Raw genomic sequence first — 21128 nt, 5'->3', positions numbered from 1 at the left:
TGCTGTCAGTGAAATTATTTTTTTTGGGTATAGGTAATTTACTGCAATTGGGTATTTGATTTCCAATATCACGAATAGTGCATATGCATAGCATGAAAGAGTTATTTTTGTAACATCTAGATCTCCTGATTGAGTCTCAACATCGTGTACACAAATAGGGATATTGTTTAGAGTATCAATCATTGAATATGGCGATAAATAGCTAATATTGTAGCATAATTTATAAATTATTTTCGCCCACTCATTCTTATTATTACTGAAGTTCTTTTGAAGTTCCGAATCCAATATTTCAGATGAAATAATATTCAAAATTGACTCTTTTGACTTATTTGTCAAAACGCTTGAAAATAAGCCAGTGTTTTGATTAAAGTTCTTATTTTTGGAGTAAATTCCAGAATTGTTCAAAATTTCAACGTTGTGTAGATCGATTACTAATATATTTTCTAGAACTTTCATTAAAAATGAATAAATAGTATGTTGAGTAACATTAATATTTCCTTCAGATAATTCTGAGTTGAAAATTCCAATTTCCTGATCTTTATATTCAGCATCACTCTTACTTTCTGTCAAGCAATCAAACAGAAGCTTTATGATATTATCAACTAAATATTTCAAAAAAAGCATCTTTAGAGTTGTACAATATCTGTGCATTCCGTTAATTTTGGGATAGCAATTGCATGCATAAAGTGAATTACATTCTATATCATACACAAGTTTTCGTAGTACCAATGAACACACACTAGTAATAAATTGCGCTTTGTTTCTTTTCATTCTTGAGATACATATAAGAGAGTAATAAAGTCCCAAATATCTATAAAACCTTGGAAGAATTTTTTTTTCTTCTGAGAACAGCACTGGATTGATTTTTTCATACATATTCTGACTTTCTTCTCGAGTTTTCTGTGAAGACAATTCTTCTTTATCTGAGAATATTGGCAAACTAATACTACCTAAGATTACTTCAATAAAGATTATATAGCCTTCTTTAGGAGAGCACTTTAAAGCTATATTCATTGAAAGATCACGAAGCAGTTTCCAGAACTCGTATTCTTGTTCATAGCCTTTCATATTTTCAAATGGATTACATATATTACAATAGCAACTGGAAGGAAAACAAATATATTTTGAGCTTCTATCATAAATAATTGAGAGAATATCAGCGCAAAGATGGTTTAAGTGGGAGTTAATCTGTCCATTTGAATTGAAATTTGATAACATGTAATTGCATAGTTGAGTTAATTTATTAACTGTTAAGCTATAATTTTCTGAATCTGAATCTAACCAATTCAGTATTTCGACATAAATTGGGGATAAGTCTTCCAACTTTTTTTTTTTTAATAAATAACTTTTAAGCAGCTCTGGAAACTGCATCATAGAACTTAGAATGCCTTATAAATATAATGAAAATGCTATTTGCAAACTTTCTTTTTATTTCAAGTCATCGTATAAACGATTATTTGGCGCAATATTTTCCAAATAATACTTAACTATTTAAAATTGTAAAAGATGATTTATTATCGAATGATTACTCTGCTACTTTATAAATATTGTCATTCTAGTCCATATTATTCAAATTTTCTCTCTCTGTAAAAGTAAATATTGAATAAATAATATTTTATCTTTTTTTTTATAGTAATTATGATCAGTGCAATTCACGATATGCAATCAAATAGGAAAATACTTAGAGCTCGATGTTTTTACTCTGTTGCGCATATTGACATCTATTTATACATTTTAAATATTTTTATTATTCTTTTTTTAATCTTTACCCGCATTAGCAATATTATTAGAAATTTTTCAGGCTCAATATTAAGTAAAAAATGGAACACATATTTGAGGAGAATATTCACAGATTTGAGCATAAGGAAGTTATATTGGGTATTGATGAAGCTGGTAGAGGTCCTGTATTGGGCCCAATGGTATATGCATGCCTGTTTTATCCTAAAGAGAATGAAAATTTATTAAAAATGATCAGTGTTGATGGTAAGTTGCTAGATAAATTTGATTCTTGTTCAAACAACTTTAATTGCTCATTAAGATTCCAAAAGATTATCATCTCAAAATAGAGATAAAATTAACGAAAAAATAAGAAGTTTAAAAGACAAATTTGGCTGGAGGATTCATATTATGTCGCCCGAATATTTAAGCTGTGAAATGCAAAGGAAGTAAGTTTTTTAAAAAGAATTTCATTTTTAATTATAATTCGTTGTAGAAAAAAAAACAATTTGAATGAGATATCACATTCAGCAGCAATTAGTAAGTTTGCTTTGATAAATTATTTATTCTTATATTTTTAGATTTAATAAAGTACATAATTAACTGTGAAGTTAAAGTTAAAGAAGTTTACATAGATACAGTTGGGCCACCAGATACTTATAGAAGTAAACTGATGAATATTTTCCCAGGCATTGATATTACAGTAAAGCCAAAAGCTGATGCACTGTTTCCTTCTGTAAGTGGCGCATCTATTTTGGCGAAGGTTAAAAGAGACGATTTTTTGTCAAATTGGTGGACGCAAGCATCCGTTGAGAGCTGTGATTTTAACGGTAATAAAATTAGTAACTATGAACAAGGTAGTGGATATCCAGGTGATCCAAAAACAAAAGAGTTTCTTAGGCGTGTTTTTGACCCTGTATTTGGGTTTCCAAATATTGTCCGATTCTCTTGGTCAACAGCAAGTGAAATTATAGAAAAAGATGGGTATTCAGTAAATTGGGGGGAACTCGAATTAAATAATAATCAACAGAAAATAAATTTTAATAGACCTCAACAAAATGGTAAGTTGTTTTCTTCAAATTTTGCATTAAATGAAGACATGCATTGATTAAATACATTATCTGTAGTCATTCCAACAGGTTCGAAATATCTGTTAAGCCAAAAATTAATTAGAAAGAAAGTAGTTTTTTACGATTAACTATATATGATTAAATTTATTCAAGCCAGAGATAATTTATACGCAAATTTTATGAATAATTTCTTAAAGCTATAATTATTTTTTCAACCAATTTGATTTATTATCGTTTAATCGATTTGCTAATGCGGGCGCATTTATTCTATTTGCAGTAGTTCACCTTATTTCTGTTAAATCATTAAAAAGGTAGATATAATATATTCAGAAAAAAAATTCCAGAAAAAATATAGCACACATAAAACTTATATTTGTTTTTTGATTTGCAACATAAAATTGAATATCTATCTATAGTGATAAATTTCGAAGTCAAGACTAATTATTGTGTAAATCGATTACTTGAATTAATTTCATAGTATTATGGCCAGAAGAAGCAAAAGGTTACAATCAATACTACCTGAAAACAATGAATTACTTCAAACTAAATTGGATGCTGGCTATGGAATTAAATCAAATGTCTTTATAAATGATTTATCTAATCAAGAAGATTTAAAGAAAAATCAAGGCGTACAAACTCGCTCAATGGCTAGATCAAATATTAATAAGAAGAATTTTGAAATTCAAGTTACTAATATAGCAGATGATGACACTTCTAAGCTTGCTGAGCTAGAAGATACCTCTCCCAAAAAAAAATCCAAGACTAGACTTAAAAATTCCAAGAGTTCAAAATTTTCAACTAAAACAATTCAAGAAATTAAAGATAATCATAGTAATATCATCAATAATGGTAATAATTCACTTTCAGATTCTAAAGAAAAGCTTGTTTTAATGAATAACTCGAAAGATGTGTTAGCTTCTAAGCATTTCGACACAGAAAAAACGAGTTTTAATGATATATCTCATCTAGATAGTTTATTACCACCTACTGCCCCCGAGTCTCAAAATAACTCTCCAACAAGAGAAAATGACAATCTAGAACTTATTTCTGGTAAGGCATCTTGTTTCACTAATGTTTGTGAATTTGAACAAGGAAATAGGCTTGAAGCTCTTTTATCTAAAGACCAAAATACAAATTTATCAATTTATAAACATCTTTTTAAACAAAGTAACAAAGCCAATTTTGATAGATTGAAGAAAATTAAATTATCAGAAAAATATGAATACTTAATCGAAATCTTTCAAGGCTTGGAAATAGTTTTAAGACTACTTGAAAGAAGACAAAAGCCATTCTTTTATCCTACTTTTATTAAAGAACAGGTAGAAAATATAACTAAAAAAACATTTTCTCTTGATAACTTGCTTCGAATTGTTTGGATATCTCCTCAATTGATATCTATCAAATGGTGTAAAGCAAATAAAATTAATAATTCTAGGTTAGAATCACCAAAAAATACCTTAAACGAATTTTACGACCAGTGCGAGCTGGAAATAATCTTGAATGATGGAATCAATAATCCACTAAAAAGACTTTCCCATTCAAATATAAATGAAAGAGTAGATATTTTCAGATTCATACTTATTGAATTTACTATGATTCAACAAGAAATGTATTTGAGACAAATGATGACGAAAAATATGGAAATAAATACTGATATATTAGAGCTGAAAGGTTGGTCATCCTTTTTCAATATTGAAAACTGTGTTGAAATCCCAAAAGCAAAATTACCTCAAAAAAAAATAGGTAATTGTAATTTAATTAATAGTTTTCAGAATAGTGGTAAAAGAATCAGCAGCTCAAGCTTGACTCCAAATATAAGGAGCTTATATAATTTAAAGATAATAAGTAACTTAGTTAATTTAGAAGAAAATATTGAAAAGGAGAAAAATAATAGAAGATCATTATCTGCAGATAATATAAAAAAGGATGAGAGTAATCAAACGTTCACAACCCCATTAAGGAGCAAACAATCAATATGTGAAGCAAATGTAATTAATTTAAATAAAGAAAAGGATAAATTAGTTACTGATTCTCGCATTTCAAACAATACAAATATGGTATCTACGCCTATTAAAAACATTAGGTCATCATACATGCTTTCTCGTTCGATTTCGCCCACACTTACTCCAAATAATGTGAAAATACAATTATCTAACACACAATTTTCTAAGCCAGTTACAATACTTTCGAAAAATAAAAACTTGTTGACTCCTTCTCAAAGAAATCTTCTTGAAAGTGTAAAAAGAAGAGAAAAGATAAAAGAGATAAGCACCATGATAAATGTCGAGGATGAAGACTTTAATAAAAAACTTGATCAAGTGAAAAATGAAATTTGGACAATACAGCAATTATCATTTGTTTTTCTTAGAACAAAAAAGTTAATTCCTGCAACTCAGCTTCCTTTGTTAGCAAAGAGGTTGACAACATATGCAAGGAATTCTCCGGAAATTGGAGAGGTACAAGACTCTATAATTAGACTGTCTAATAAATGGCCAGAATATATTAAGTTGGGCGATTCAACGGTGGATAGAGGAGTAAAACTAGTTAAACTCCATATCAACGACGAAAACATATCTGATATAATTATAAAGTTGAATAAAGAAAAAGATTCAATATTTAAACAAAGAGAAGAGTTTAGATTGGAGACAATTTCTAAATACCACTAGTATGTATATGCTGTGTGCATATGTTTTAACAATTAGTAAATTAATTTAGTTAATTATGACCAAATTTCTCAATTTCAAAACTCATATACCAAGTGATGAGTGAGCAGCAATTCGAACCATTTTAGGTTTAGAACGCGACTGTAAAACCTTTAATTTTGCTTTAATAACTTCTATACGTCTTGAATTAATTTCTGATTTATTATATAAGTCTCTATATAATGTGTAAATATACGTGGCAATTGGATCTTTTGAATGAAAATTCTTTAAAAAACGTCTCGACTCATTAACAGGAGGAATGAACTGAGCCATATTTGGGTTACTTTGATATGATGATAAAGTATCTTCAAAAAATAAAAGCTTGTTCTGAACATCTTTACAGTTTCTAGAAATACACTCCATCATTTCTCCAATATCATTGTATGGCACCCTAGCTCTTGTGCTTAAAGCACCTCTCGCCGCTAAATCCTTCAAATCAAACCCAAGAAGATTCTCAGGTCCATTCTCCTCTATACTAATTTGATCAAAAGCAACTTTATTTGATTTTTCACTTTTTGAGCCAACGCCCTTATTAGATTTATTAGACTTACTAGTTGCTGCTCTAATACTACCTTTACCAGGTATCTCTGTAAGCCCGTGAAAGTCGACCATCTCTGAATTTTCCATCTTAAGTTTTTCTGAAATAGGGTTACCATTTGCATCTCTATATAAAAATATAGAATTCGGAACAGGAGACCAAGGATCTGGGATATCATCAAGAAGCGGAGCATTTTTTCTTTTATGAAAAACGTCGAATCCATTATTATCTTTAGTAACTTTTATCTCACTATTATTTATAAATCTCCTATTTGATTCATAATTCCCATGGATTGTGTCTTGAGTTCTTAGAGAGTCAATTTTTGATGATAAGTCTTGCTCTGAAGGGATGAACAGAGTTCCATAATAATCAAGTAAGCCGCTTTTCAAATCAGTAATTGTGGTTCCAATATCTGTAACTACATCTAGATGAGGCCATCTTTCTTCAACTGGAGAGTTGTTTGGAAGGGGAGCTTTTGAATTTTCTTGGAATGTTCTTATTTGCGCTGGTGTGAGTTTGCTTGCACTAACGTCTGCTGTGTTAACATTAGAATTTGCAATAGTAGATATTGATTGCTGTATCACTTTAATATTATCGCCAATAGGTGAATCACCTACCTTATTTAGCTCTCCCAATTTAACTCCTTCTTTTTTTTCCGTTTTATTGTTATCCATCTTTTTATACAAAAAATAGGTCAATACAAGCACTCAACATTCTGTTGGCGCTAACATGTGCAGGGTGCATGTGTATTTGAATTTAAGTATCGAAAATTCGGTGGGGTTTATAGAATAAAATACAGTAGTTAAACTAAATGAGCAGGCAGATCATTTGATTCAGGCATAGTAGTGAGCCATAGTATTTAATAATTGAGCTATTATTCTGCACTTGCCATGATTTTTTTGTTAACATAGGCGCCATTCAAAATTTTTTTAGAATTATCTTTTGATAATTTCTTTTTTTATATTTTTCTATACTGAAGATTTAATGATTGGATCTATTGATTTTTGGAACAAGGAGGCCAAAGCCCCATTATTAAAGCGAAATGCTGGTATGTTTTCCAGTAAATTAAAAGAAATGGTTCCACATATAAATAGAGCTGAAAGTTGGCTAGATATTGCTCTTAATCCAAATAATGACATTAAGCAGCTCAATGAAAGTGGAAACGAGATTAGCTGCAATAGTGATAGCCTGATTCAGTTAGATCAAAATATAGAAATTAATCTTGTTGACCATACGGATAATCCAGAAATTGATCGAATTTTTAAATTAGATGCAGAAAGAACCTTCTCAGACGAGGAAAATAGAATTAAGATGATAACTGTTTTGAGCACAATATATCAAGAGATCAAGGATTATCACCAAGGTTTAGGGTTTGTGGTTGCATTCTTTTTATTGCAATTAACACCGGAAGATACTGTTCGTTTAGCATTGTCTTTAAATAGATATTATTTACCTGGATATTTTAAGACAGCTCCATTTAATTATGTTAGAGATGCTAAGGTTTTTGAAAAACTATTAATGAAAAGATACCCTGATGCAGCGAAGAAAATTGAGGAGTCGGCATGCGCAGAGGCATTTTGTTCAAAGTGGTTTGTTGGATTGAATGTGCATGTACTACCTTTTCCTTCACTATGCAAATTCTTCGAAATATTGTTTGAAAAGGGCAATTTATTTCTATTTCAATTTGGTCTTTCTATTGTTGATGTGTGCAGAGAAGATATTTTAAATGCGAAAGACGCCTCACAAGTCCTTGCCATTTTACGATTAGATGAGAAAGTTTACCATGACTTATTGGAGCACAAAGATTTCTTAGGTAAAGAAGAGGAGAGGGCAGGGAGTTTTTTCTTACATTTGGTAGATAATGCTCTTGATATAAAAATTACCCAGGATGAAGTTAATAACTTGAGGGAAATCGTACTTGAAGAGATGATGCAACAGGAGGAAAAGAGAAAGCAAATCGAATCACAAATGAATTTTGATGAAGATGAAATTGTTTTTTCTGATGAAGACTAATTCAGTATATTTTAGCTAATTTATATAGTTATCTGTAGATTCCCTTTAACTATTTCTAAGACAAATTGCACTACTTCCAACGATCAACTCGGTCAATAGTCATAGCCTTCATAACCCCACTCATTAGTATTATTTCCTTTATTATATTGGTTATTCACATAGTTTCTACTATCATCAGTATAAAATTCATCATGATAGGTGTTTTGACCCTGTAAATTATCGTTATATTGATTAAGAGATTTAAGCTTATTTAGAACCCTACTCCAAAACTCATTCTCAATATTTGAAGACTGAGACTGTCTTATAATAAATTCTTGGATAGTCTCATTAAATATATTTATTTTTTCTGAAAAGAAGTGAGGCATTTCGTGTACAATCAATACCACCCTTCCGGCTGAAAGAAGCGTTTTTAGTGCGGACTGGTCTTCCCTATATCTATCTAGTTTAGAAAGATTTGTGTCTGAAGTAAATGATCCTTCACGAGTCTTCGAAGAAAATAAAGAAAAACCGCTTACAAGTCCCTTGGCAGCTGAACTAACTACACTCGTTATTGAGCTATTGTTAATATTTGAATTTGCAAATGCATTAGATCTCAAGTCTCCTGCATTAATTTCATCAGAGTATTGCATAGGTGAGTTATTCGTATTTAATAAGCATTGCATTTTCTCTAAAGTTTGAACTGCTTCGAGCATACACTCAGTGTCATTCATCTCTCTTGCAATTATACTATAAAGCATGTCAAAATGTTTTTGAGAAGAATTAGAATTAATATTATACAAATTTTGGAAAATAGAAGATAGATCAAGTCTTGATTCATTATTTGTGTTATTCAGCGAAATATTGTGAAACAGTGATGGGGTTTCCTTGAAAGAGATATGTGCACGGTTATATGAGGATGTAATTGTATTCAAATGCTCGCTTAGTTGTTCAAGTTGAATAAAGTGATTCTCTAAACGATTTGAAAATTCAGAGATAGGGCTAATATCTACTGTTGGAACTGAAAAACGGTTAGAAGGTTTTCCCGGTCTGCTATTAGGATTATCTGTAGATAAAACGTTGTCAAAACTGCTAAAGTATTGAGTAACAATATCGAAAAGAGGACGGTTTGCTTCCTCTTTTTTCAAAGTTTCCATACCACTATCACTTCTATTTAGCCATGTTCTAACCAAATTAGAGGAAATAAGGTATCCCCTATTAAATATTCTTCTTAAAAACTCCTCCAAATAACGTCTTCTAAATTCAATAAAATCTTTTTCAAATCTACCAACTTTTTTCTTTTTTGGTATTGGAGGAATAAATACACCTGGAAACTGAATTACTAAAGTAGATCTTAACCATTCAAAATCACTATACCTCTTTCTAGTAGAAAAATTGTGACCATCTGGAGTAACCCCAGAAACTAAATATACCGTATACTTTCCTAATCCTATGGATTTATTTTCAGGATCAGTCACATTCACTTGATAGTTGTATCTTTTTGGTTCCATCCCCCAGTCAGATATAATAAGATTATTGACTTGCTCTTGATCGCCAACATTCTCTGTATTTTCAGTTTTAATGCTATCAGGCGACATTTTAAAGTTTCATATGCAATTAACAAATTAATGTTGAATGAAACTTTTCAAATGAAGTTAATTAATTCCCAATTATAATGTTGAAATTATATTCTCTAAAAGTGTTTTTTAATATTAATTTACTATTGTTTATTTTCCAACTGTGCTTTAAAATCCGAATACAATTTTGATACCCCTCAATGTAAAGGCGCCAATATTAATTTTTTTATTAATTTTTTTTAAAATACTAGTTTAAAATAGTAAAAATATATTTAAAAAGTTAATATCCTTACATTTTACTTTATATATTTGAATATAAGATTTTAAATTGGCATTAGCATTATTTCTAAGTTATGAATCAAATTTTAATAGTTTTTGGAAGTAAATTATTATTAATTTTGAAATGTACTTTTTACAGGTAAATTTTTGCTCTTTTTTTTTTTTAATACAAGCATGCAAAGAGATATACCGCCTAAAAATGCATGCACTAGAATGTTTAAGACTTATATAACTAATATTTTGTAATTCGAATTATTACTAGATTATATAGCAGCTGGAATTTTTAATATAAAAATTTATTACCAACTGGGTTCAGCAATAAATGAGTTATTAGGTATTTTAGTATTTGAGCTGCATTTCGAAAAAGAGTATATTTATTAATAATTGGAATTCGTTGGTATATGGCAAATTTTGAACTAAAAAAATTAATCCTAAAAAGAATTTATAGAGCTTAAAGTAAATATTATAAATAAAGTATTGAATTATATGAGATGTTTAAATCGTTGGGAAAGACCATATTACTTGCCTTTTTTTACATTGTATTTGTGAAATGCGACTTACCAATACATGTTACAACCGCAGATATTATAGGAAGATGGGAATTTCAATATTCTGAACCTGCTAATAATTGGATTGATGGTTGTGGTTCAGGGGTTCCAAACAAAAACACTCAAAATTTACAACCAAGCTTGGCTGATTATAACAAATGGCTCACTACAAAAACAAACGGCAAATTAGAGAAACTGGATCTGATATTAACTGATCTTTTATTTTCAGAAAACGATTATAGTGATTTAGATAGATCAATGTTTCCAGGAAGGAACGATTGGACATTTTTGGCAGTTAAAGACCCCGAAAATGGAAAAGTTGTCGGGAGATGGACTATGGTTTATGATGAAGGATTTGAAATAGTCATAAACAATATGACAATTTTTGGAATAATGAAATATAACTTATTAAATAATGGAAATTGTAGTGCAAAGGACGGAGATAATGAGACGACAAAGGGTGAAACTTTGTGTTATGAAACTGACTCGTCCCAAATTCAAATTGGTTGGTATTATCTCAGAGATTCTAAAAAAAGAGGTTGTGTCAGTGGTAGAAAAGATGAAAGTTACGAGAATTCACTTGATATTGTTAAAAATAGGGTAGAGATCCCAATCAAGAAATCTTTCGAGTCTAGTATAAGAAGTTTATCTAATTCATTGCAGGAATTTGCGCATAGGCATAATCGTAAAGATTCAAAAAACTGGAGGGCAAGAAGCAATTTTAGTTTAACAGATGTTGCTTTCTCGCATCATTCATATTATATGAATGCTGTAAATTTTAGAAAAATACATCCGTTTAGAATTATGGGTTCGCAGCACTCGTCTTTCATCGAGATGTTTAAGGACGGAGTGGGGAATGTTGATAATTACGACAACATTGTAGATTCAATTTTTGCATGTAACGTAGTCAGGAGGAAAACTGATGAAGTAAAATTGCCCTCCTCATTTTCCATTGGTGATCCATTTACAGACGAGAAATATAATGATTTTCCATTTAACCAAGGTAATTGTGGTTCATGTTATGCTGTATCTTCTGTTTATATTTTAGCAAAAAGAGCAGAGTTGAAATTAAACAAATTGACAAATGGAGCTTCGAGAGAAGAAAAAATTTTGCTTTCACCACAATCAGTTCTTTCATGTTCTCCTTTTAATCAAGGATGCGAGGGTGGCTATCCATTTTTGGTCGGCAGACAAGCTGAAGAAATAGGAATATCGTCGGAAAAGTGTATGGGATACTATGCGGATTCAAATCAGGAATGCAACTTTTCGCCATTTATAACACCTGAAATTGAAGACCGAATTTATTGTGAAGAAGATGAAAGAATGTATGCAGAAGAATATGGCTATGTAGGCGGTTGCTATGGTTGCTGCGATGAAGATAGGATGAAAGAAGAAATATTTAAGAATGGTCCAATAGCAGTTGCAATGCATATAGATACATCCTTATTGGTATACGAAAATGGGGTATATGACTCAATACCTAATGATCATACCAAATATTGCGACTTACCAAATAAGCAATTAAATGGATGGGAATACACCAATCATGCTATTGCTATTGTAGGCTGGGGCGAAGAAAATGGTATTCCATATTGGATTATTCGAAACTCGTGGGGAGCTAATTGGGGAAATAAGGGTTACGCGAAAATTAGAAGAGGAAAAAATATCGGCGGAATTGAAAATCAAGCAGTATTTATTGATCCCGACTTTTCCAGGGGAATGGGCTTCTCTCTTCTGAATAAATACCAAAATAGTACAGCTTACAGAACGAATTTACCAGATATCAAGGACAGCCCTCAAGGATCAGAGAATGTTAATGTCGAAATTGTAAATGGCGGAGTTGATCAATAATATTACTTTCAATATTGCTATTAATTCTTAAATAATTTCATATATTTATTTTTTGTCCTTATTTGTAAGTTTACTTTACATGCAAATGAAATAAAATCGATATGCGGGCGTAGTTTTTTAAGTGGATAGAATTATTTTGTAAATATTGAAATACAAAAGAATCAACTTGATTCTTTGAAACCAGAAATTCATATTGAGGTTTTAAGCAAAAAATCAATTTATTTTAATTCTTTTAATGTTTGAAACAATTCAAGATAGAAATAGGGTTGGGAGAGGAGTTAGAAAAATGTCTATTTCGCCTCAATTTAATGAAAATATTAAAGAGATAATACTGTTAACACAGGAAATAGCTGGTATTTATGAACATTTAGGGGGCGAAACAGATGTTCTATCTCAGATCCAAAATGAAATTGTTGAACTGGAAAATTATATTAAATCTACTTATGACAAGCTGCAGATGCTAATTGATGGTTAGTTTAATACATTATTTATTCACAATAATTTACTCTATATTCTTCTAGATATCAAATCAATAGAAAATAGCTACTTAGTGGAACTTGAAAATGGAGAAAATATATGTAATAATAGTGGTAATGAAATTTACAACAATTTTAAAGAAGACAATAAACGCAGTGCCTTGATGTCATCAAAATGTGAGGAAATCGAGAAAGAATTATCAAGTGTCCATAATAGGTATGCATTATTATTAGAAAAGAAGAAGAATCTATTAAAATCGATGAGAGATTCAGAGGATGTGTTGCATGCAAAAAAAAAAATGTATCAGAGTATTTCTATGATAACTTGGTCATTGATTTCCGAATCTTTTATACAAGGCCACTTTATTCCAGTAAATTGCCCAACAAAAACCGAAACATTTCAACTACAAATTCATGAAAACAGTAAGTTTCCAAATTATAAATAAGCTAAATAAATAAAGCTCTTAGACAAAGTTAGCAACGCTGAATATTTGTGGAGAGAAATAGAAAAATTTTGATGATACTTAACATTAATATACAAGATATTAAATCTAAGAGATTCCAGGAAAATCGATGCAATGCTCGATTGATTCTTTTGGGTAGAAAAACTCTAGAAAGAACCAGATAAAATAATCTAGCGCTGCTATTAGAGCAAATATTTTTCCTATTAAATTCCCTGTATTATATATACGCAGTATTCTTTCCTTAGTACCGATAATATCAACTTGATTTGACTTCTGATATACAGAAACCGTCCTCTTTGCAATGTCATGCCATGAATACATTGCTGAGATTTTCTTATGCGATGAATATGGATCAAATTTTCCTTCTCTAATAATATTTACTGCAATGTTAAGCTCGTTCACCATATTTGAAATAGAAGGGTTTGAAAGCCTAAGGAATTCTTGAGGAAGAATTTCGGGAATACCTCCTACATTTGAAGAAACAACAAGCAGACCGCATGATGCTGCCTCAATAATACTGATTCCAAACGCTTCCGTCAAAGATGTATTTAAAAAAATATGCCCTCTTTGCAAAACTCGGCAAACTTGTGTGTGAGGAACAGAACCAAGAAGTTCAACTCTATTTGAAAGATTGTACTTTTTACACATTTCATGTAATAAATGTTTTTTTGGCCCGTCTCCTCCTAGTATGAATCTTACATTCGGGTCACTGTTGCATATTCTTGGAATTATCTCGACAAGTAGATCAACACCCTTCCTATAAGTCATTCTGCAAATTGAAATAACAATGACTTCATTATTTATTGGAGATTTGTAATTTGGATTGGGTAAAAAATCATTGCTATCTATTGCATTTGGTATTACAGTGACATTTTTTGGAGAAATTAATGATCTATATATCAAATTTTTCTTGTTTGTGTGTGAAACACAAATCACATTGTCAATACAGGATAAATTTATCCTAAAAAAATTATTCGCGTGAATTGAATCATAATTTGAAAGTCCAAATAATGAATGATCAGTAAATACCACTCTGTATCCCATTGTAGTAGCATGAAATAAACATTCTAGTGCTAGCATTGAAACTGATTGATGACCATGAACAATATCTATTTTTTCTCTGATAAGGATCTGCCTGAATAAAGGGAATAGGGTAAATAAAGAAGGATAAACAACATTATCATAGATACTTTTGTAGGGCAAATAATAAACTTTCAGGCCAATACCCATATATCTAATGCCATATCTATCATTCCTGCTGTGAGTAACAACAATAACCTTATATCCACGGACCATCAAACATTGAGATAATTCATAAATGTGCATTTCAACTCCGCCTAAACCAGGATAAAAAAAGTCAGATACCATACAAATATTTGGCAAACAATTTTTTTCAGAATATGAAGGCTTGCCAGATTTCATTCTCCTTATTAAAATATTTATTAAATTCTCTTATATTTTATCTATATATATGCATATAAATGTACACATGTACATTCATTTAAATTAACTACTACTTAATTTGAGACTTAATGGCAATATTAAAACAATGTAATGATTACCATCTGAAGCAAAATTCAATAATATAAAGTATGAAACTCAATGAAATCACTTTATAGAGTAAAAAAATTTTCCTCAGTTATCAATATTTTTTGGCTCCACTTGCTAATTATTCCCCCACAGAGGGTAACTAAAATAAAAGAGATTAAAAACATAATTAAATGAAATAATTTAATAAAAATCATTATTATTTGGAGTTAAGCTACATAATTTTGCTATAATATAAAAAGCTACCTTATAAATCCATTGAGGTATTACTCTTCTTAATACCTTAAAATCAGACATTAATTCACAAATTAATTTGATTGAATCAAGAGAGATTAATAAAAGGAAACTTACCAGATAATTTATTTAGTCTTCTTTGGCCTTTCCTGTCTAATTTAACATTTTTCTTCTTTACCTTAACTATATCCATGCATACATCTTTTTGGCCATTAATTATATTCTCAGTTTTGCTTTTCATATTTCGTCTTTTCATGGCATTCACTTCTGCTCTTTTTCTACTGTCCTTCTCCACTTCTTTCAACCACTCAATGTATCTTTTTTTCTTATTCTTATCGTTTTTTCTTGCCATTTAATTTCCGATATGAATTCAATTTACTAACAATATCAAGTGGAAATAAGTATTAAAGAACAATTAAATTATCACCTTTTATTTAATTGAACTTGATATACTATAAAGATATAAACAATTAATGCAAATTATATTTTAATTCTAGCCTTACAAGTTATATAAATGAAAGAATATTTTACAAACTAATTATCGCGCGCCGCTCTAAAATTATAATCGATTATTAAAGAGCAATAGTGATGCCTAAATCAACACAAATTTTCTAAAATCATTCCTATGAATTAGGGTTTGTTAAGCTCTGAAAACGCACACACATTAAAAACAAATTCTGATAAAGTTTTGGTTGATCACACAAAAACGTTTATAAGATAGCTATTTAGATAAAATGATCAAGCATGCTCTTCCCGTCTTTTTTCAGCGGGCAATAAACTCACAGGCGGCAAAAAAGGTGCATAACAAGTACATTTAATAAAGTATAAAATGACAGGTTATTTGATCGAAAGGCATAATACTAACTAGATAATACCTGGAAAGTATTCTTTCTTACAACATAAAATATATGGATTTATTGCTATTAGTTAAATTATTTAGAGGAATTAATCGATTGTACCCGTCAAAGAAAACGAACAATAGTTTGCAAAAGTGCACTAAGAAAGCAGTAGTGAACAATTATCTCAATTTATAATTAAAATTGAATTATGTCGTCATATTATGAAAGTAATACAGGTACAAAGTTGAGGCCAGTAGTTGATTTTGGGGATGATAGATGGGTAACTTTATCTACTGCAGAATACAAAAAAACTTTAATAAAAAAAGAACAAGATGCTGACTCGGATTATGATGAAGAGGATGGATATGAATATCATGAAGAAGACTTGGAAGATGAAGTTGAAGAAGAGGAAGAAGAGGAAGAAGAGAAAGAAGCAGATGAAGATGAGTCGTTTGATCGAGTATTTGATAACAATGAGGATGAGAGTTATTATAGGATGAAAAACAAAAATGATGACGTCTCTATTTACCCAGAAATGATTAGATATCACTTCAAAGAGGCATTTAGTGTTAACGAAGGAGTTGAAGCCAGGGAATTCGGGTTTAACGATGATGATGCAGAATTAGAAGAGTTGGCTATTGACGAAGAAGGAGGGATTGCAACCGATGAACATAATATTGACGAGGCAGACGTTGTTCCTGATGAACTAATTCAACCATGGGATCTGGAGAGCATTCATGAGAGTGTTGAGGTGAGATACACTGAAAGCAAAGGAAGATGCTTATATGCACGAAAGTGTTTTAATCCCGGTGATATTATTTTTGCAGAAAGCCCGTTGCTTGTAGTCACTCCAGAACTTGCTCCAGAACTATCAGAGTTCTTAGAAGATATGAATTCAAAAGAGACTTTTACTCTTCCTCCTTTATGGCACGTAGCAGCTTTGTGTACATTAACAATGCTTGAAGAAGAAGATAAAGCCATTTGTTTAGATAAATGGGTCCCAGATCCTTCTGCCGAACCAAGTTATGATGTTCAAAAAATTATAGAAAATACTGGGATAGATGTTGATCCACATTTATATGAAAGAACCTTGAATGCTTGGAGGTTTAATTCATTCAATCATACTTCAAATAATGGAATAGTTTTATATAATGTAATCAGTATGATGGCTCATAACTGCGGAGCAAGCTGTTGCTGGCACTATGGCGTAGATAATACATTTGTTTTAAGAGCAAAGACGCGTTTAGAAATTGGAGACGAAATAACAATATCTTACATTTCTGATGATGATTTATTTAAATGTTCTAAAACTAGAAGAGAATTACTTAGTAATTGGTTATTTTATTGCCAATGCGAGAGATGTAACAATCCCACAGATCTTTCTAGAGGATTGAAGTGCGCCTCTTGCGGAGTTGGAAGCATGTTTTTCAAGGAAGATGAAAATGGAGTAACAAGATCAAGTAGATGTTCCGTCTGCAGATCTCATCCTGATAGGGAAATTATTGATAGCTATACTGATCTTGAATCACAGTATGTTGCAAGACTGGAAGAAACAGATAAGAATGATGTTGAGGATGTTGAAGCAGTATATCAAGAGGCTCAAAAAGTGTTTACTCAGCACTGGATTATGTACGAATTAGATACTATGCTTTTTGAAGCATACAAAGAGTCGCAGCAGTTTTCATTTGCACTTTCTTGTCTATATAATAGACTGAATTTCGTAAGAAATGTCCTCCCAGATTGTACCTATACATTGGCATGGATAACTGAGGAATTAGGGGACATTCTTAGCATATTGCAAGATGAACGTCATAAAGGTAAATCCAAAACCAATCAAGAAGTTTCTGCAATACAAAGATATTACTACGACACATGGTGCTATCTCAGTATATTAACAGGCCCTAATCATCATTTTACAGTTGCTGCAAAAAACAAGTATGAAGCAATCACCAACTGACTACATAAAAAATTAATTGTGTAGTATTAGCGATAATTTATCGTAAATTATATGGCAAATGTTTTCTAGCTAGAACATGTTTAAAATTTTTATGTTTGATATCACTAAGTAGTAACTTTAAATTTCAGTAGTAATATACGATCTCACTGGTGCGAAAACATATATAATATAGTTTTTTAGTCGTTAACTCAATACTAATTGCACTCTATCAGTTTATAATGCTTAAGTTTTTGTTTTAAATAAGATTAGCACTATTGAGGGGTTGCGGCGGCAAATCAATGAGTTACCTTTAAGTTCAAAAGCAACTTTCCTGAAATAAATCTGTTTTTTACTGTTGCATATAATATTTTGGGGCAGATTTTTTGAGTTTGGGATGAATGATAGTGATAATGCTTTTAATAAATCTAAGACACCATGCTGTATTTTAGAAGAAGATCTCGAAAATGAAATTATTAGAAAAAATGGATTTCAAAAGCCATTCGTTGCATTACAAATTCTGATTTGGGCATTATTTGGCTCAAACATTTTGGCGTATTATACGTTTGTTATTCCCTCTCTACCACTATTGCTAGCTACTATTATTGGAATAATTTCTGCAATACTTTGCGTAATTGTCTTTACATTAGGATGGAAAGTAACAGCTATTAATCCCGGTTATTCTGAAGAAGACTCTTTATTTAACTCATCGAACCTTAACTGCAGTGAGTGTAAGATTTGTCATTTATTTTTTGAGGAAAATAGTAAACATTGCAAACTTTGTAATAAATGTATCCCACGCTATGACCATCACTGCAAGTGGCTTAATACTTGTATTGGAGAAAAAAATTATCGGCATTTCTTTTTGCTTTTGTTTTTTGTGACAATGCTCCTTATTATGATTATTATAGCAACAATATCTTCGATAATAATGGAAACTATGAATAATAACACATATATCTATTGGAATTCAAGACTTTATTTTTGGTCTCCAATAACGTTTTATACCATAGGAGTATTAATACTGGCTATTGATATTCCCTTGTTAATTTTAAATGGACACCTCTTTGTATTACACTGTTATTTGGTTTTCAGAGGGGTTACAACTTACGAATATCTTACAAAGATTGTTATAGAAGATGAAACTAGTAAAAATAGGCCGGGAATTTGTTGTTGCTGTAATACAGATGACTTTTGCAGACAAATTGTTTCGTCTGTAGACTGGATAGTTGCAGATCGGAAAAAAATAGCTGCAAAAAAAAATAAAATAAAAGAAGAAAAAGAAAATACGAGCAAAGGAGACTCCAATTATGATAATGCCAATATTAACAATTTAGTAGGTTTAGAGTTATCAAATATTAAACAATTAGACTACGAAGAGCAATCAATTTCTCCTGCAAGAGGATCATTTCGGACAAAATAATACAGGAATTTACTTAGATTTTTAAACTATTAAAATTCTATACGGATATGGGTTATTCGATCCGTTATTTTGGGTATATAAGCCTCAAAACATAATTAGCTGCGTTCATATATTCATTCGTTAAGTATTTCTTTGTTGTAGAAATTTTTTTAATGTAAGGATATTTTAATGTTCTTTTAATCGCATTAATATTTCTGTACACATAATCTTCGATCAATACTTCCATATTCAAATATTCGTTAATACATTCTTCCTCAATGCTATCCTTTCTCGCTCCTAAACATTCTTTTGCAATGAATAATGCAGAAACTGCTTGAGATAAAGGAGAATATTTTAATATTTCAATATCATAGAGGCATATCTCCAATAAATAACAGCTGATGAAATATTCCAATACTTTATTTATCCCTTTACTACTTTTCATATTCAATACATTGATTAATAGTGATGAGCTGTTCTCCAATTGATCTTCGTTTCCAACTCTATTTGAATTATAACTTTGAATAACCTGGCTATTATATTTATCTGAATAACTATAATTAAAATATTTATTTTCTGAGTTTTTCCTTGAATAGTCAATATTTTCTACTCCAATAATATCCTTTAAATAGCTTTCCATTATAATTCCCATTTGAAATTGTAGAAGAAAGAGTGATGAAATAGGGTTCAACTTAAATGTAAGTTGATTTAATACATATTTCTCCATATTAATTAATTTAATAGAATTTAAAGAAAGCTTTTTAATCATTTCTTTAAAATTAAAATTCACCACTCTTTCAATTTTAATAGTGATATATAGACATGTGAAACCCAAATATCTTACTCTTTCCAATGAGTTTTCTTCCTCTATTTGATCTTTAATAAGAACATTATCCATGAAATGCACTGTAAGGAAAAGTATTTCTTCATTAAGGTGATATTTCCAAATAATTTCTGACATTTCTCCGATTATCTCTCTTCTAAAATCTATTAAGGTTTTACCTGGCTCAATTTGTTTTTTGTAACATTCTCTATAATATGCATAAATCCTTTTCATATTATGATCATTTTGTTTAGAAATAATCCTATTTGTGAAAATCTGCCCGATGTTAAATTTGAATTTTTTAACTGGTTTTGATTCATTATATTCATTTTTTTCGAAGTTATTACTAAATTCAAAAATTCCAGATGAGAACTCAGTGTTATTGACACTAATATAATTATTTTCTTTGCCATTTTCTCTTTTTATCAATTGATAATTTGTCTTTAAATTACATTTAGAGATATTACTTTTATTTTCTTTGCTTTCATCTGAGTTAACTTCCAAGTATTTTGAGATTTGACGAAAGAAATGTTTAAATGTTTCATTTTCTTTAAGTTTTTTAAATAATATTGTCATTTTATTAATTATATATCTTAAAATGAGGAATTGAGAAGAGGTATTCAAATATTAAATAATAGTTAAAAATTGTACAAACAAAATATTTTCGAATTCCAAAAATGCATGCATGCAGAAGAAAAGGAATTTTTCGTAGGTCGCTATTTAAAAATATTATAAATAGGAATGAGTTAAATATCTAATTTAATAAATTTTTTTAATAATCTTGAATCCCATTTAAATTGATCTAATGACAAGAGTTAATATTATTTTAATTTTAGGAATAAATTACCTTAAAAAATGCAACTTCTCCAAAACTGTTGGTTACGGAAATGGTATTTAAAGCTTCACTATCAGCCTTAAGATCCTTTTCACGTTTCAAAATTAGCCTTTCACAAATCAGTGAATTCCAAGATAATCCCAGAGAAGGCTCTAAATTTTTTTTTCCTGTAACAACATTTGCGAATTGATCTTTTTTTTTTTGATCATCAAAATATTTGTTTGTCATGTGATTAGTGACGATTATTGAAAGAGAGTATTCTTTGGACATGTTTTCTAAAGTTTTTGCAATCTTCTGCTGCATT

General features: G+C 30.2%; 16 protein-coding genes across 16 annotated transcripts; 9 read left to right on the top strand and 7 right to left on the bottom strand.

Annotated features, from left to right (window-relative positions):
- Positions 1–1374, bottom strand: Chro.40247 (hypothetical protein; the record flags this gene model as incomplete). The annotated part of the gene is made up of 1 exon (XM_662200.1): positions 1–1374. A coding segment is annotated over one exon (1374 nt), but the record flags the coding sequence as incomplete, so codon positions are not given.
- Positions 1375–1820: 446 nt separating this feature from the next.
- Chro.40246 (ribonuclease H1 large subunit) lies at positions 1821–2066 on the top strand. Its single annotated transcript, XM_662199.1, has 1 exon — positions 1821–2066. The coding sequence occupies one exon, from the start codon at positions 1821–1823 to the stop codon at positions 2064–2066; it is 246 nt and encodes an 81-aa protein (XP_667291.1).
- Positions 2067–2389: 323 nt separating this feature from the next.
- Chro.40245 (ribonuclease HI large subunit) lies at positions 2390–2824 on the top strand. The annotated part of the gene is made up of 1 exon (XM_662198.1): positions 2390–2824. One exon carries the CDS (start codon positions 2390–2392, stop codon positions 2822–2824), a length of 435 nt encoding a protein of 144 aa, XP_667290.1.
- Positions 2825–3268: 444 nt separating this feature from the next.
- Chro.40244 (hypothetical protein) lies at positions 3269–5452 on the top strand. Its single annotated transcript, XM_662197.1, has 1 exon — positions 3269–5452. One exon carries the CDS (start codon positions 3269–3271, stop codon positions 5450–5452), a length of 2184 nt encoding a protein of 727 aa, XP_667289.1.
- An 81-nt stretch (positions 5453–5533) lies between these two features.
- On the bottom strand, positions 5534–6700 carry Chro.40243 (hypothetical protein). Its single annotated transcript, XM_662196.1, has 1 exon — positions 5534–6700. One exon carries the CDS (start codon positions 6698–6700, stop codon positions 5534–5536), a length of 1167 nt encoding a protein of 388 aa, XP_667288.1.
- Positions 6701–7010: 310 nt separating this feature from the next.
- Positions 7011–8039, top strand: Chro.40241 (hypothetical protein). The annotated part of the gene is made up of 1 exon (XM_662195.1): positions 7011–8039. One exon carries the CDS (start codon positions 7011–7013, stop codon positions 8037–8039), a length of 1029 nt encoding a protein of 342 aa, XP_667287.1.
- A 92-nt stretch (positions 8040–8131) lies between these two features.
- Positions 8132–9613, bottom strand: Chro.40240 (hypothetical protein). The annotated part of the gene is made up of 1 exon (XM_662194.1): positions 8132–9613. One exon carries the CDS (start codon positions 9611–9613, stop codon positions 8132–8134), a length of 1482 nt encoding a protein of 493 aa, XP_667286.1.
- Positions 9614–10362: 749 nt separating this feature from the next.
- Positions 10363–12270, top strand: Chro.40239 (preprocathepsin c precursor). Its single annotated transcript, XM_662193.1, has 1 exon — positions 10363–12270. One exon carries the CDS (start codon positions 10363–10365, stop codon positions 12268–12270), a length of 1908 nt encoding a protein of 635 aa, XP_667285.1.
- Positions 12271–12505: 235 nt separating this feature from the next.
- On the top strand, positions 12506–12745 carry Chro.40238 (hypothetical protein). Its single annotated transcript, XM_662192.1, has 1 exon — positions 12506–12745. The coding sequence occupies one exon, from the start codon at positions 12506–12508 to the stop codon at positions 12743–12745; it is 240 nt and encodes a 79-aa protein (XP_667284.1).
- A 165-nt stretch (positions 12746–12910) lies between these two features.
- Chro.40237 (hypothetical protein) lies at positions 12911–13192 on the top strand. Its single annotated transcript, XM_662191.1, has 1 exon — positions 12911–13192. The coding sequence occupies one exon, from the start codon at positions 12911–12913 to the stop codon at positions 13190–13192; it is 282 nt and encodes a 93-aa protein (XP_667283.1).
- A 105-nt stretch (positions 13193–13297) lies between these two features.
- On the bottom strand, positions 13298–14632 carry Chro.40236 (N-acetylglucosaminyl-phosphatidylinositol biosynthetic protein). The annotated part of the gene is made up of 1 exon (XM_662190.1): positions 13298–14632. The coding sequence occupies one exon, from the start codon at positions 14630–14632 to the stop codon at positions 13298–13300; it is 1335 nt and encodes a 444-aa protein (XP_667282.1).
- Positions 14633–15080: 448 nt separating this feature from the next.
- On the bottom strand, positions 15081–15344 carry Chro.40235 (hypothetical protein). Its single annotated transcript, XM_662189.1, has 1 exon — positions 15081–15344. One exon carries the CDS (start codon positions 15342–15344, stop codon positions 15081–15083), a length of 264 nt encoding a protein of 87 aa, XP_667281.1.
- Positions 15345–16039: 695 nt separating this feature from the next.
- Chro.40234 (hypothetical protein) lies at positions 16040–17788 on the top strand. Its single annotated transcript, XM_662188.1, has 1 exon — positions 16040–17788. The coding sequence occupies one exon, from the start codon at positions 16040–16042 to the stop codon at positions 17786–17788; it is 1749 nt and encodes a 582-aa protein (XP_667280.1).
- Positions 17789–18161: 373 nt separating this feature from the next.
- Chro.40233 (hypothetical protein) lies at positions 18162–19187 on the top strand. Its single annotated transcript, XM_662187.1, has 1 exon — positions 18162–19187. One exon carries the CDS (start codon positions 18162–18164, stop codon positions 19185–19187), a length of 1026 nt encoding a protein of 341 aa, XP_667279.1.
- Positions 19188–19251: 64 nt separating this feature from the next.
- On the bottom strand, positions 19252–20565 carry Chro.40232 (hypothetical protein). Its single annotated transcript, XM_662186.1, has 1 exon — positions 19252–20565. One exon carries the CDS (start codon positions 20563–20565, stop codon positions 19252–19254), a length of 1314 nt encoding a protein of 437 aa, XP_667278.1.
- Positions 20566–20821: 256 nt separating this feature from the next.
- Chro.40231 (hypothetical protein) lies at positions 20822–21127 on the bottom strand. Its single annotated transcript, XM_662185.1, has 1 exon — positions 20822–21127. The coding sequence occupies one exon, from the start codon at positions 21125–21127 to the stop codon at positions 20822–20824; it is 306 nt and encodes a 101-aa protein (XP_667277.1).
- Position 21128: the final 1 nt, after the last annotated feature.

The sequence above is a fragment of the Cryptosporidium hominis genome (genome assembly GCF_000006425.1).
Source record: "Cryptosporidium hominis TU502 chromosome 4 CHRO014106, whole genome shotgun sequence".
NCBI classification, from domain to species: Eukaryota; Apicomplexa; class Conoidasida; order Eucoccidiorida; family Cryptosporidiidae; genus Cryptosporidium; species Cryptosporidium hominis.
The sequence above is the reverse complement of the archived record's forward strand: the minus strand, read 5'-3'. Positions and strand labels throughout refer to the sequence as shown.